Here is a 17191-nt window from a genome sequence, read left to right as displayed (position 1 = left end):
CCAAGCCTGGCCCTGGTCAATGGCTGAATGTGAATAATTTATCCAACATCACACAGTTTGGGGCTTGGACTTGGGGATGGGTCAGTAACCTCTTGCATGTTGCTAAACTGCTCTGCAATTGCAATTTTCTCATCTGTGAAAGAGCAGTAATAGTAGCTGCTCAGGGGAGAGTGGTGCAAACCGAAGAAGTTGGATGCATTACATGAGCTTCTAATTGCTGTTGTCCCAAACCATCACAAACTGGGTGACTTCAAATAAAAAATTATTATTTTAGAGTTTGGGGAGTCAGAAATACAAAAGGAATATTACTGAGTTCTAATCAAGGTGTTAGCACCCAATTCCCTCTGCAGAACCATTTCCTGGCCTTTTGCCACATCTGGAAGAAGCCTACCTTCCTTGGCTCATGGCTCCTTCCTTGATCTTCCAGCTAGCATCACAGTGTCTTCTAATCTCACTCTGATTCTGACTCTTCCAGGTACCATCACAGTATGTTCTATTCTTACTCTGATTCTGACATTTCTACCTCCCTGTTCAAATTTAAAGTATCTTGTGATTACATTGTTTACCCCAATAACCCAGGATAATCTTTCATTTTGAAGTCAGTTGAATAGCAACTTTCATTCAATTTGCAATTGTAATTCTCTTTGTCATATAATCTAACATAATCACAGTTTATGCAGATAGAACTTGAGTATCTTTGGGGCTGTTATTCTGCTAACCACACATAACAGCATGCTTGGCATAGTGCCTGGCACAAGGCAAAGTGCTCAGCAGTTGACAGTTCTTCTTTGTAAGTGGCTAAGGCGAGGTCCTGGCTCCAGAGTCCCCTCTTATTCTGAAACTACAGCAGCAGGAATCCTGAACTCATGGTGCCAGTGAGCAGCTCCATGTCAGCTATATAAAGTAAGGCAAGAAGCTTCTCCAACAGTTTCTCCAGCAGCTTCTGCTGACATAATGACATAAAGAGCCATTCCAATGTTTTTTAACCACATTGACATTTTTAGTCCCTGATCATGAACATAATACCTGGCTGTAAAATATGTCACAGCCTCTTCATTCGTCATTCAAGGGATCATAGTAGATGGAACTTGAGCTAATTCATGTCTCTAAAGGGCAGTGGAAATGTCACCCTCTCACTTCTCACACCATTTATGGACAGAGTAGAATAGCATTTTCCCCCTTACTTGATTTTCAGACCACCATTTTCAGATGCACAGGCCTGAATCTGGCCAGACAGGACCAAGTTAATCAGTGTCTGGGCAATAATAGTGAGGCAAAAAGAGAGAGTCCACAGGGCCACTAGGTCCAATATCCCCACAAAAACTTTATCATTTGGGTCTGAGAAAGCTGCATGACTTCCAGAGCAGAACGTACACTTGATGTCCTCAAGACCAGAAGGTTTTCTGAGATGTTAGCACAGAGGGAACAGCAATGAATGCAGAGGAACTGGGACTCCATGTCTTGGAATGCTGGTTTTACATAGCAAGGACAATTACTGAATTAATGCTTTCTGTCTTTACATCAGTATCAGTACTCCAAGGTACTATTAACTCCTGTAGCAAGCAACCACACCAAGAACATCCAAACACATTTCCTTCATCCAAGAGCTGTGATGGCCTCATTCAAAATGGAACTCACAGTCACATCAAGCCTGCCTGCAACGGAGGTGGATAAATGAGTTGTGTCACATGTGTTTATGATGCTTGCTGGCAGTCCTGGCAGTGTAAATGGTGTTTTCTCTTCAAAAGAAGAAAAATGATTTTTAGAGGACATTATCCTTTTTATTTTATTGTCAAGAAATTTATATATAGGAGGACTGGGAATCTGTACCCAGGGTCCTGAAGTCATCTGGGAATCTTTGATGAGGCTCTTGGGGACTGGGAAGCTGAGCTCAGCAGCCTGCCCACACCTGAACACCATCTCTGAGGCCTACAGGGATCAAGAGTCTTTACCCAGAATTCTGAAGTCATCTCGGAATTCTCAGTAAGGCTTTTGGGGACTGAGAAGCTGTGTCTGGTGGGCTGCTCATGCCCAAAAGCCATCTCTGAGGCTCACAGGAACTGAGAGCCTGTGTTCAGAAACTTATAGACATCTGAGAACCCTCAATGAAGCCTACTAGGACAGGGAGTCTGCACCCAATGTACCATCCACACCTGGGAAGCATTTCTGAGAGCCACAGGGACTGGGAACCTGTGTCCAGCAACCTACAGTCATCTAGGAATTCTTGGTGAAGCCCATAGGACCAGTTATCTGTGCCTAATGACCTGGAATCAACAGCAACCCTCAGTGAGGCCCACTGTCTGACAGCCTACCAGAACGGGGAGCAACTAAGATTTAATATTTAGCTGTTCTGGAGGAACACAGAAAAAGCCAAAACAAAAGAACAAAATGCAATCTCAGATTTCCAGCCCATCCAGATCAAGTCCAGGAGACATAGACATGAATGAATTTGGAAATCACACACCTGAAATCTCTGAAATGATAGCAAGGGAAGTAGAGAAACAACTCCAGGAAGCTGTAAAGGAAATCAGATCAGAAATAATCACTCAGATAAAAACAGAAATGAAAAACATAATGAAAGAATTGGTGAATATATCCAAAGAAAACATAAAAACATTAAAAAATAGAGGAGCATAGAAAAGTGACAGAAACCTTGAATGACTAATACAGAATACAATTAGAATACATGAAACATACTAAAGAAGATACTCAGGAAATCAAAAATTCCATTGAAATCTGGAAAAATTTCATGAATGAAACTGAAGATAGACTCTCAGACCTTGAAGACATGATTGTGACTACTGATCATGAAAGGAAACAGCTCTTAAAAATAACAAGGAATCAGATAATTACAATTCTACAGCTGCAACATGATGCAAAGAGAAACAGTATAAGGCTGTGAGATGTCAATGAAAAAGAGACAATTCAAATGGCATAACAAGGTAATTTACAGACATTATAGCAGAAACTTTCCCAAACATGGGAAAAGAACCTGACATACAGATAAGTGAGGCATATAAAAATCCATTACCCACAACCAAAATAAGTCTACACCTTGACATATAATAATCAAGATCCCAGAAATTCAGCACAAGAACAGAATATTAAAAGATGCTATAGAAAAGAAACAGATCACCTATAAAGGAAAGCCAATCAAAATCATGGCAGACTTCTCAACACAAATCATCTAGTCAAAAAGAGAATGGAATGAAGTATTTGAAGTCCTAAAAGAAAATAACTTCCAAACCAGACTGATGTACCCTGAAAAACTATCTTTCAAAATCATTGGAAGAATAAAATACTTCCATGACAAAAAAAAAAAAAAGCTGAATGAAGAATTTCATGACAACCCAACCAATCCTACAAAGAGTACTGAAAGATATTCTAGAAAGAGATAGAAATGATCACAATTCCAAGAACAACAAGCAACCAACAAGCAGAACAAGGAAATAAACAGAGGGGTAAAAGTAGAAAATCAACAACAGAAAAATAACATGACAAAGATAAATTAATACATAGCAATTATAATCATTAATGTAAATGGTCTTAACTCACCAATTAAAAGAAACATGGTCAGAATGGATTAAGAAACAAAATCCAACAATACGTTGTATACAAAAAATGCATGTAACACAAAAGGAAATTCATAGACTGAAAGTCAAAGTGTGGAAAACAATATTCCATGTGACAGGAAACCAGAAAAAAGCAAGGGTAGCAATTCTGTTTTCAGACAATGTGAACTTCAATGAGAATGATCAGAAGAGATAAATAAAGTCACTACATACTTGCTAGGGGAAAACTGAAAAAGGAAGGAATAACAATAATAAATATATATGCACCAAATATGGGAGCACCCATCTATGTAAGGCAAATACTGATAGACATGAAAAATCAAATAAGCAATAATACAATCATAACAGGTAGCTTAACATTCCATTGTCACAAAAAGACAGATAAACTGGACAAAAAAATCAGCAAAGAAACAGTATAACTCAATCAAACTTGTGAACAAATGGACTTAATAGATGTGTACAGAGTATTTCACCAACAGTATCAGAATATACATTCTTCTCAGCTGCACAAGGAACAAACTAAAATAGACCATATACTAACCCATAGAACACACTTAAGAAAATACAAAATAATGGAAATTATTCATGCATATTACCTGACCATAGTGTCATGAAATTGGAAATTAATGACAAAAGAAATTCTAAAAATTCCATCAACACATGGAAACTAAATAATACTCTCATAAATAATTAATGGATCACAGAGAAAATTAAAGAAAAAATTAAACAATGTCTACAAGCAAATGAAAATGAAAATGAAAATTACCAGAACCTGTGGGACACAATGAAAGCAGTCTTCTGAGGGAAATTTATCACAGTGAATTCTCACATCAGGAAAACAGAATGAAAACAAACAACCTGATACTACACCTGAAATACCTAGAAAAAGAAGAGCAAGTTAAGCCCAAAACCAAAGAAGGCAGGAAATTATAAAGATCAGAGCATAAATTATTGCAATTGAGACCAAGAAAATAATACAAAGAATCAATGAATTTAAGAGTTGGTTCTTTGAAAGAATAAATAAAATTGATAAGCCTCCAGCCAACCTTATCAAAAAAGAAAGAAAAAACTCAAATTCATGCAATAAGGAATGAAAATGGTGAAATCACTACAGACCCCATGGAAATACAGAAGAATATCAATACCTATTCTGAAAACCATTACTCTCATATGTTTGATAAAACAGAGGAAATTGACAGACTCCTAGAAACATACGAATTACCAAAGCTGGGTCAAGAAGATGTAAAACTGCTGAAGAACCAATTTAGTTAGTGAAATTGATAATGTAATTAGAATCTTACCAACAAAGAAAAGTCCAGGTCCTGATGGATTCACTGCGGAATTCTATAAGAAATCCAGGGAAAACTTAATACCAACACTCCACAAACTCTTCAGTGAACCTGAAATTCTTTCTAACTCATTCCTGGAAGCAAGTATTACCTTAATACAAAAACCAGACAAAGACCCAAACAAAAAAGATAATTACATGCCAGTCTCCTTAATGAACATAGATGCAAAAATCCTTTATAAAATACTGGCAAACAGAATGCAACAAATCATCAAGAAAATTATACACCATGGCTAAGTGGGTTTCATCCCAGGAATGCAGGGATGTTTCAACATATACAAATCAATAAATATAATACACCATATCAATAGAGCCAAAGACAAGAATGACATGATCATCTCAATAGATGCAGAAAAAAAGTCCAACACTCATTCATGATAAAAACCCTACAAAAATCAGAATAGATGGTCTTTGCCTCAATTTGATAAAACCCATATACAATAAACCAATAGCCAACATCTTAACAAATGAATAAAAACCAAAAACTTTCAGTCTGCAATCAGGAACAAGACAATTATCACCACTCTTATTTAGTATAGTTCTGGAAACATTATCCAGAGCAAATAGACAACTCAGAGAAATAAAAGGAATAACAATAGGAAAGGAAGAAGTTAAATTATCATTATTTGCAGATGACATGATATTCTACATACTTTTTAAATTTTTTTTTTTTTTTTGGTACTGGGAATCAAACTCATGACCTCAAGTTTGCCAAGCAGGTGCTTGTGCCATTGAGCTAAATCCCTGGACCACGATATGTACGTAGAAGACCCCCAAAACTGAAAGATCCTAGATTTAATAAATAAATTCAGTAATGTAGCTGGATACAAAGTCAGCACTCAAAAATCAATTGAATTCCTGTATACAAACTACAAACTCACTAAGAGAGAGAGAAATAAGGGAAACTATACCCTTCACAATAGCACCCCCAAAATGAAATATTTAGGAATCAATCTAACAAAGGACACAAAAGAACTATGCATTGAAACTTACATTACTCTGAAAAAAAGAAATTGAAGAGGATCTCAAAAAATGGAAAGATATTCATTGTTCATGGATAGGAAGAACAAACATTGTAAAATGACCATTCTCCCAAAATTGTTACATAGATTTAACGCAATCTCAATCAAAATACCATTAGCATACCCCTCAGATCTAGAGAAATAATTCCTAAGATTCATATGTAACTAGAAGAGACCTAGAATAGTAAAGATAATTCTGGGCAATAAAGGCAAGGCAGGAAGCATCAAAATCCCTGGCTTGAAATTATAATACAAAGCTACTGTGAAAAATTAGCATGGTACTGGCAAAAAAAAAAAAAACAGACCTGAAGATCAATAAAATAGAAGATAGAGCCACAACTACAAACAAGTCAGCCATCTTATCTTTGGCAAAGGGGCCAAACAAGTTACTGGAAGAAAGAATAGCCTCTATAATTAGTGTGCTGGAATAACTGGCTTTTCACATGCTGAAAACTAAAACTAGACTCATGTCTATAACTGTGCACTAAATTAAAATCAAAATAGATCAAAGATCTAAATATTAAGGCAGAAATACTAAATCTACTGGAAGACAAAGTCAGAAATCTTAAAGACATAGATGTAGGTAGAGACTTCACGACAAAAATCAAACTGCATGTGAAATACTTTCCAGAATCAACAACAATTGGGATCTCATTTTATTAAATAGTTTTTGCATGTGAAAAGAAATCTCCAACAGAGTGAAAAACCCCACTAATTGGGGGAAAAAATCTTAACCAACTCTCCCTTAAACAAAGGACTTCTATTTAGAACATATAAAGAATTTAAAAATATCAGATCCTAAAATTCAAAGACAATCCAAAAATGGGCATCTGAGGCAAATACACACTTCTCAGATGAACGAATATGAGTAGCAAATACATGGAAAAATGTTCAGCTCATTGGACATTAAAGAAATGCAAATTAAAATAATTCTTAAATTCCATCTCACTCCAGAAACTATGGCCAAGATCAAGAAATCAACCACTAACAAATGCTGGAGGGGCTGTGGGGAAAAAGGAATGCTTCTCCACCGTTGGTGGGAGTATAGGATGGTGCAATCACTGTGGAAATCAGTGTGAAGGTTCCTCAAAAAACTAGGATTTAGAGGTCCCCTTTGATCCAGCTATCCTGCTTCTTGGCATTTTCCCCGAAGAACTGAAAACATCATACTACAGTGATTTATATGACCCATGTTTATAGCAGCACAATTTATAAGAGCCAAATCTTGGAAACAATCCAAAAGTCCACCAACGAGGCATGGATAAAGCATGGTATTTTTATATAATTATTATTCAGCTATAAAGAAGTACTGCATTGAGGCTTTTATAATTAAATGGATACGACTTGAGACCATACTCATAAGTGAAATAAAGTCACATACGTAAATACCATATTATCTCTCTAGTGTAAGAAACTTAAAGAGTAAACAAGATCCAAAATCTATAGTAGATGCTGTGAAAGGGTAAGAAACTGCTCAAAGGGGAAAAATAACTAGGATAGGGGAAAGGAGGAAAGGGAGGGAAAAGGAAAAAGATAAATTTGTTTATGTATGTAAAATAGCTAAAATGAGTATACTACTAATTCTATTAGTTCTTGGAAAAGGACAGTTAATACTCATATGTGTAGATCAATTTGCATGTCTGTATCTGGTAATCTAAGCAACTCTGAAGATAACAATATGTAATATTATAACCATTGTTAAATTCCTATCATCTTGTTTTGAAAATGTATATTGTTGTTGTTTTGAGTTTTTATGTCTTTTTTTTTTGTTTTTATGTTTTTATGTTTTTTTGTTTTTGTTTTTATGTCTCTTGTTTTTGTTTTCTTTTTTTCTCTTTAAAATTTGTATATAAATAATATAGAAAAAGCCATGCCTACATGAACAAGTTGGGAACACAGATGCCCGGGGGGCATGGATTATTACAGCAAAACACTAATGAAACTAAAGTCTTTTAGGAGAGGAATGAAAATTACTGTGTATCATTGCATGGAACCCTATCAATAAAAATCAAAAATGTGACATAGATAATTAGGCATCAACCCACAGGGAACACAAGGCATGGTGTCAGTGAATAAGCTGCTGAATCACTGCAATAACCATGAGAGCACTGATTTGAAGTTTGAACCTTTGAAAGGCAACATTATGCATTATCATATATGTACTAAGTGTTTAATCACATGAATCAAATCCGTATAAGTTCCTAACATGGTTCGAACATCTTTAGTAAAAGGATAAATAGGACTAGGAGGGAAAAGTAGTGCTTTATTAGTAATATTTCTTAATTTATGACAAAATGTTACTATGTGTTCATTGGGGAGGCAATCATCAACATGTTTATACAATTGTGTTTAATAGAATTGTCCTACTTTTATAAATATTCTGCAGTAAGAGTAATAAGACCAATAGCCTTACTGATCTTGACCATTAATAAGGAAGATAAAATTCCTGGGCATAGCTCATCAACAGGCTAGCACCTCAACAGGCTAGCTCATCTACAGGCCACAGCTTTGTGGCCACTCTGACCTGGGTTCATTCCCAACTTTCCTGCTGCATTAGGGGGATCTTTAGTTAATCTTTAATTTCCTATAACCTCCTTTCACAGGTGAAAAATGCAAGTGACAGTACTGCGCCCTGAGTTGCTATGGGAATGGTTTAGTCTAGTGTTCTGTATCAACAGGTGCTCAGTAATTAGTAGGTATCGATATTGTTCACTCCAGATACCTTACTTTAGTAACCATTGCATGGGATAGGTGCTTACTAGAGTTCTGGATGCTAGTGGAAGGCATTTAATGTCCCACCCTGTAGAGCTTGTTCACTTTTAATCAAGTGTGAATAGCGACACCAAACCCGCTAGCCACTAGCCTGGACCTCAGGTGTCCTCAGTGAAGTCCGCAAACCTGGTTCAGTTTCCAACAGTTTCCCTGTAAAGTAGGTGGCCCCTGGATATCAACAACAGATGATATGGCAACCGTGAGACCAGTCATCCTGCCCTTGCCCACTCCAGGGCCAGTTACATACCTGAGGCCACACAGAGCTCTGCTCTCCTCTGCAGGACACTGGGCAGACACTGCCTGGGGAGGCTGACGGGCAGGGCTGTTCCACCTCAGTCTTGTCTGCCCAGGCTGGCGAGTCTAGACATCTGACACGTCATGCTCTTGACCTCTTTTCCTACTCACCATGTGTTTTGCCAGACCTGTACTGTCACCAACGTTCTGGTTGTGGTCAGATATTTTTTTCTCTTTTTGATTAAATGTTACCAGAATGGGATAACTCAGCCTTTCCACGGAAGGAGCAGTGTTATGAAAAGTCTAAGGGATGCCATGGCTAGTTGTTCTTCAACAATTTTGTAAGGGTGGAGTAGAGAGTGGGGGTGGATGAATGAGAAAAGCAGGGACCACAGCAGAATGACACTGGTGAGTGCTAGTGCCTGGTCCAAGGCTTTTGAGGGGGTTTCCTTTTCCTTCCTCCCCTCTTCTCTTGTTCATCTTCCTCCTTCATGGCCTCCCCGACCCTATCCTCATCCTGAATAAAACATACTAGGGCCTTGAACACGCTAGGTAAGCTCTCTGCCACTGAGCTATGTTCCTAGCCTCCTGAGGTCTTAGTTATCACTAAGATGCTGTCCTGCCAACCTCCAGTCTCTGCAAACGTAAGGGCATTTTGTGCCACTTTGTTAATTAAAAACCATGGGATGGATTAATGATCTGGAACAATGTATAACTTTTCAGACCTAATTTCTGGAAGAGGAACACTTTCAAGGACATCAAGATGAGTAAACACTTATTTTCCAGTATACTACTAAGACTTTTAGTAGAATTCAGTCTTGACTTTTGAAATTCACCCAAAAGGAACACAACCTTGGAAACTTGGCAATGGGCACCAAGGACATTTTCAAAAAGACTACCAAAGACACTTGGCAACTATATGCAATGTGTAATCCTTAACTGAATCCTACATTGGAAGGGGCAAATGCTATTATTGAAGACAATATTGGTTCAACAATATAAAAGTAGGGACTGGGGATTTAGCTCAGCGGCATAAGCACCTGCCTTGCAAGTGTGTGATATGAGTTCAATCCCCGGTACCAATACAAAAGAAAAAGACCAAAAAACAAAACAAAACAAAACAATATAAAAGTACTCAATGATAAATTTCTTGACATTGATAACTACTCTGTTGTTGTATTAAATTCTTTTTCTTAGGAAATAAACACTGAAACATTTGGTGGTAAAGGGGCACGATATACGCAACTTACCTCTGAATAGTTTAGAAAAAACTTGGTTATAGGTACATATGAATACAGATGCAAATAATAAAACAAATAGAGCAGAAATTAAAAAGGGTGACTCAGGGGAAAAGGTCCCAACTTGTGATGGTTTGAGTTATAGCTCTTCGTTTTTATGATGTTGGGAAAGCTGTATCCATTCTGCAGAAATTTATTTATTTATTTATTTTGTCTTTTTCCTTTTTATCAGTACTGGGGATCGAACTCACAACTGCCTGCTTGCAAGGCAGGTACTTATGCTGCTGAGCTAAATCCCCAGCTCCTATTCAGTAGAGATTGTACTTCAGATTTTGAATTATGATCTTTCTGTGCTACTGATCCCTACTATGTCTTGATGTTAGGCAGTGCCAGTGGGTGGCTGCTCCCAGGCAGTCATGTGACTGGGACAGTGAACAGCTGATATCCCTAGTGTGTGCTGCGTAGGCCTGTGCCTGTGATGGTGGGGCAGTTAGATGTATGCGACACATTTTCGGTTTAGGATTTTTCAACTCACAAATGGTTTAAAATTGGGATTAAGTCCATCACAAGTGGAAGAGCCTCTGCATAGATATTCTTTGTACTCTTTTTTCCTTAAGTTTGAAATAATTTTCAAATAAAGTTTTTTAATGACTAATCACAACTAGAAGTCCTTTGATATAGTAATTTTACTTCCAGAAATGTAATGCAGGAAAATCATCTTGAATGAAAAAATGTACTTTGGATATTCACCAAAGTGCTATGTATATTGGTAGAACACTGGATATAATATAAAAGTCAGCTACTAGGGATGGTTCTATGGACCTCTGTTAAGAGGGAGAGAAGGAGCCGATAGTGTCAGGTATTTCAGGCAGAAGGAGCAGCTGTACTGAGGCCTGAGAAAGAGCTCAGCAAGAAGACTAAAGAAAGGCCATTTGACTGCTTCTTGGTGCATGAGATGAAGGAGCTAGATTTCTTGGAAGGATGTCAAGACCAGAGACAAGACACTGAATTAGGGGGCCCTGCTGTGGTCCAAATGAGAAATTATGGCAGTTTGGCCTTGGCTGGTACTATGGAGAGAAATCCATAGGCATAAACTTAGTATGAAAGCAGATCTGGTTTCATTGTCAAAATGGTACCTAGAGGGATCTCTAGGCTCTAGCTTGAGCATACAGTGGATGGTCCAGGAACAGTGTGGTGGATGGGGATATAGTAAAGGGCAAGAGACACTGAGATTTGAGTTCTAGCCTTACCTGTCATAAAGGTCAAGTAGACAGGCAAATATCTGGGTAAGAACTACTCAACAGAGTAATCAGTGCTGCACATATAAAATGATTTAGTGTAAAAAGTTTTTTTTTTCCTTTTTCTGACTTTTCCTGTTTTCCAAATTTTCCAAAATGAATGTTCATTATTGTTACCAGGACTTAAAAAAAAAGTTACTCAGGCCTTTCATTTTTTCTCATCTGGGCAGATAATGAGATATCTGGTGCTCAGAAGGTCCCTTTTTTCAACCTGAGTTTGCACCCTGAATATCTCATAGTACCTTGAGTGTCAGCTCCCACCAGAAGCTAGGTTATCTGAGAGCAGAAAATTTGGAATCAAGGGTGATGGTGACATAGATGTGTCCGGCCATGGTGTGGCACAGCCCCCACTGGGGCATTTCCCTTCCTGACTTCCTCCCATACCCATCCGAAGGCCAGCATGCCCCAAACCAACTCTGACCTGGGGGATTGCAGCACTTTGTGGAGCAGATCCTGTGGGATATGGCGAAGGTAGAGCTGTGTCCCCAGCAGAGGGACCAAATTCATTTCCAGCCACTTCTCGCAGGCCCTGGTGAGCTGTTCTTCCTTGTACTGAGAAGGCAAAACAAGCTCCTTGATGAAGGAAACTACTCTCAGCACCCTCTGCTGGCTTGCAGTGATGCTACAGGTATGCTTGGATAGTCATGCTGCAGATGTGCCCAAATCTTTTGTACAAATTGTGCAAATTAAAGCAGCGGGCATTATGCTCCAGGTATTGCAGTTGGGTGATTTAAACCAGTCCTCACTGCAACCATAAGAGATCAGCTCCCTATTACTTCTATTTTACTAGACAAACTGAGGCCACCAGGTTCCATCACACACTAGTAAGTCACTGAGTTACTCAGGCTGCCTGATCACTCAGCGCTGCATGCTGAAATTCCTAGACTGAGAACAGATACTGGGCCTGGAAAGGCCTGGGAGGGGACTCCCATGTGATCTTCACCTTTACTCTATGGGGTTAGAAGTCACTCTTAGAGACATCTTTCTCAGTCTGGTTGTCATCCCCAGGCCCTGAAGACATGCAATATCCTCCCAAGGTCCATAGCCTCTGGGAGCCTTTTCTATTTCCCTATCTTTTGATTTTTCCTTCTAAAATGTGTACATGACATGCTCAGTTGTGGTAAGTACCTCCCTGACATGCTGGCAGTGCACAAACTGGATGTCTCCCTTACATGAGTCTGTCTCATGGAATGAATGCCTCTAAGTCGATAGTGTCCCCGGGGAGGGAGCTGGAATCTGGAGCTCAGTGGCAGCAGAGATCAGAGGCTTTCTTCTTGGTAGCTGATCACCCTGGGCAGTTTACTCCTTTTTCTCCTCTGATACTGACAGCAGATTGCATCATTTGTTCTCAACACTGACATACTGGGCCCACGTGCGACAAGGTCTCATGATTCCAGCAAGAATGTCCTGGAAGGTTTTTGCACTTTGCTAAGGAAATCTATGATGCCCTTTATGACTATTAATCCTGATGTATTGACTTCATTTGATTAAGAAATGCTTAGCACATTAATAAAGCATGCTTGTCCATCTGTCCAGTTGGGTCTTGGAAATCTGGACTTGGGTGCTATATATAGTCTCTGACCCGTTTCTATGGTGCTATTCCTCTACTGTGCTTCATGGATGTCATGAGCTAAGCAGCTTTGCTTCATCACATCCTTCACCATGAGATTCTGCCTTGGAGCAAGCCAGCCATATACTGAAATCTCCTGACACTGTGAGCTAAATTAAAGCTCTTCTCCTTTACAGTGTGAATATTGGGTATTGAATCTCAGTGATGGGAAAAGTTACTAATACAGCTCCCTGTCCTAAGGTTGTCCTCTCTACTTTTTTTTTTTTTGCTGTTAATTCAACTTTTTAAAGAACTATAAAAATAGATATTTTTTAAAAATGTGTTCACTTAGCAAAATTAAATCATTCTCTCGTAAACATCTGCCTTTGAATAAATTCTTTGGAGAGAGGCTTGGAAGGTAAAACCTCAGAGTCTGAGGTGCTCTTTAAACTCTCCCCATCCCTCCACTCCCCACAACTCCCAGATGTCAGGTATTCTTACCCTGCAGCCAGCCAGGTAAAAGTTCTTGATGGTGCTTGGTGTGAGTGCTTTTATCATCGTGTCCACACATCTGTAAAAAAAGAACTGGTAATCCTGGAAGCCCCCAGCTGCTTTGAGAGAAGGCAACCACGAGGTTTTCATTCATTAAATGGAGGAGGGAAAAGGAAATCAACAACAGGGAAATAACATGATAAGTATAAATCAATACACATTAGTTATAATTATCAATGGTAATGATCTCCATTCACAATCAAAAGAAAAAGACTAGACGAATGGATCAAGAAATAAGATCCAAAAATATACTGCATATGAGAAACACATTTAATTAAAAAAGAAACTCTCAAATTGAAAGTCAAAGAATGGGAAACAATACTCCATGTGGCAGGCACCAAGAAAAAACTCAGGGGTAGTCATTTTATTTGCTGATAAAGTGGTTTTCAAGCCAAGACTGATTAAGAAAAACAAAGAAGGTCACTACATCTTTGTAAAGGAAACAATCCAAGAAAGAGATAACAATCATAATTGTATATGCCCCAAATACCAGCACTCCTAACTGTACAAAAATATTAACATACATTTAAAAAAATCAAATAAGCACTAATACAGTTTTAATGGGGACCTCAATACCCTCATTGTAATGAATATACTAATCAACAAATGGACTTACCGGATGTCTACAGAGTGTTTCACCGACAATATCAAAATACACATTCCTCTTACCTGCACACAGGACATTCTTTAAAACAGACAACATATTAGCACTTAGAACACTGAGCTAAAGTTTAAGTAAAGGCAAAGGAATTGAAATTATCTCATACATCTTACCAGACCATATTGCAATGAATTGGAAACCAATGGCAGAAGAAACCACAAGAACTTCATAAATATACAGAAATTAAATAATATCCTCCTGAGTAACCAATAGATCACAGAAGAAATTAGACAGTTTCTACAATTAACCAATAATACTATTGCAACATATTGGAACCTATGGGACACAATGAAAGCAGCCTTATGAGGGAAATTTATAACAGTGAATCCCCACATCTGAAAAGACAGAATGAGCTCAAATAAACAACCTAATATTGAACATCAGCATTCTGGAAAAAGAAGAAAAATAAATCCCAAAACACATACAATGAAGGAAATCATAAAGATCAGTACAGAAATTAAAACAATGAAGACTAAGAATACAATACAAAGAATCAATGAATTGAAGAGTTGGTTCTTTGAAAAATAAATAAAATTGACAAACCTTTATCAAAAAAGGGAAGGACTCAGACTGATGCAATTAGAAATGAGAAGAGTGAAATCAAAACACATCTTGCAGAAATGCATAAGATTATCAATATGTACTTCAAGAACCTGTATACTAATAAAATAGAAAACAGAAAAAATGGACAGATTCCTAGATACATATGAATTACCTAAGCTGAATCAAGGAGATATAAAAATTCTAAATAAACCAGTATCAGTCAATAAAATTGAAATTTTAATTAAAAACCTACCAACAAAGAAAAGCCCAGGCTCTGAAAGATTCACCGTTAAATTCTACAAGAAACTTAAAGGAGGCAACTACTCTTCAAACTCTTTAATGAAAGAGAAGCAATGCTTCCAAACTTATTTGTGAAAGCAAGCATTACCCTGATACCAAAACCAGAGAAAGAACCAATAAAGAAAGAGAACTATAGGTCAATCTACCTAATGAACATAGATGCAAAAATCCTCCATGAAAGATATTGGCAAACAGATTTGCAGAAAATCAAGAAGATTATATGCCATTACCAAGTAGGATTCATCCCAAAGATGAGTGAATGTTTCAATATATGCAAATCAATAAATGCAATATACCACATTTAACAAACCAAGAACAAAAGCAATATGATCATCTCAATAGACCCCAAAAAAGCATTTGACAAAGTCTAACACCCATTCATGATTTTTAAAAATCCACAGAAAAATTGAAATAGAAGATCTTTATCTCAATCTGATAAAACCCATCTATGACAAATTAACACGAACATACTGCTAAATGGATAAAAACTAAAAGCTTTCAATCTAAAATCAGGAACATGACAAGGATGCCCACTCTTATTCAGTATAGTTCTGGAAATACTAGCCAAAGCAATTAGACAAGAGAAATAAATAAAAGGAATAAGTATAGGAGAGAAAGAAGTTAAATTATCATTATTTGCTATAACATGATACTTTATATAGAAGATCCCAAAAAATCCACCAAAAGTTTTCTAGATCTAATAATCAAATTTAGTACATAGCTGGATACAAAATCAACACTCAAAAATTGACTGCATTCCTGTATGCAAATAGCAAAACCACTGAAAAGAAATTAGCGAAACAACACCTATCACAATAGCTTTAAATGTCTAGAAATCAGTCTAATTAAGGATGTAAAAGACTTCTACATTGAAAACTACAGTACTCTGAAAAAAGAGAATATCAGAAAATGGAAAGATAGCCCTTGTTCTTGGGTCGGAAGAATCAACATAATGAAAATGGCCATACCAGGGCTGGGGATTTAGCTCAGTGGCACAAGCGCCTGCCTTGCAAGCAGGCAGCCGTGAGTTTGATCCCTGGTGCCGATAAAAACAAAAAAGACCAAAAAAAAAGAAAGAAAGAAAAAAAAAGAAAATGGCCATATCTCCAAAACTACTATACAGATTTAATGCAATCCCAATGAAAACACCAATATCATATCTCATGGAATCTGAGAAAATAATTCTTTTTTTTCTTTTGTCTTTTTCCTTTTTATCGGTACCAGGGATCGAACTCACGACTGCCTGCTTACAAGGCAGGCGCTTATGCCGCTGAGCTAAATCCCCAGCCCCCAGAGAAAATAATTCTAAAATTCATTCATAACCACAAGAGACCTGGAGTAATAAAAGCAATTCTGGGCAACAAAGGCAAGGAAGGTGGCATTACAATCCCTGGTTGAAATTATATTACAAAGCTACTGTAATTTAAAAAACAGCATGGTACTGGCAAAAAAAATAGGCCTATGAATCAATGGAATAGATTAGAAGATGAATAAACAATTCCAAATACATTCAATCACCTTGTCTTTGACAAAGGAGTTACATACATTGACTGAATGAAAGTCTCCTTAATAAGCCATGCTGCAAAAACAAGCTTTCCACGTGCTGAAGATTAAAACTAGACCCATATCTTTCACTATGCATTGTACTAAAATTTAAATGGATCAAAGATCTAAATATTCTTTATGACAGATTAAGTACTACATTGCATAAAAAACTTTATCCATTCATCTGTTGACGAGTATGTGGGCTGTATCCAAGATTTAGCAATTACAAACTGTGCTGCTGTATTAAAAGAGAAACGCTAAATCTAGTGGGGGATAGAATAGGTAGAACTCTTGAAGACATTGGTGTACATAAAGACTTAATGAACAAATCCCCAGTAACACAGGAAATATCACAAAGAACCAACTGGGATTTCATCTTATTAAAAAGCTTCTGTACAGCAAAACAAATCACCAACAGATTGAAGTGAGAACTCACGGTGTGGGAAAACATTTTTGCCAGCTGTTCCTCAAAGGACTAATATGTAGAATACAAAAAGAACTAAAAAAATCAGACACCTTCTCAAATTTAAAGATCCAGTCCAAAAATGGGCATCTAA

General features: G+C 37.4%; 1 protein-coding gene across 1 annotated transcript in view; it reads right to left on the bottom strand.

The window, feature by feature from the left end:
- Btbd16 (BTB domain containing 16) overlaps positions 1-17191 on the bottom strand; it is a 67312-nt gene that overhangs the window by 26163 nt on the left and 23958 nt on the right. The window contains exons 8-9 of the mRNA XM_003479626.2: positions 13535-13604; positions 11906-12036 (exon numbers count right to left, since the gene is read on the bottom strand). Coding sequence (XP_003479674.1) covers positions 11906-12036; positions 13535-13604 — 201 coding nt within the window. The remainder of the gene's footprint in view (positions 1-11905; positions 12037-13534; positions 13605-17191) is intronic.

Source organism: Cavia porcellus, unplaced genomic scaffold (genome assembly GCF_034190915.1).
Source record: "Cavia porcellus strain 051 isolate PalLab524CR breed Dunkin Hartley unplaced genomic scaffold, mCavPor4.1 scaffold_2, whole genome shotgun sequence".
In the NCBI taxonomy this organism is placed as follows: domain Eukaryota; kingdom Metazoa; phylum Chordata; class Mammalia; order Rodentia; family Caviidae; genus Cavia; species Cavia porcellus.
This window is presented reverse-complemented; position numbering and strand designations above follow the sequence as displayed.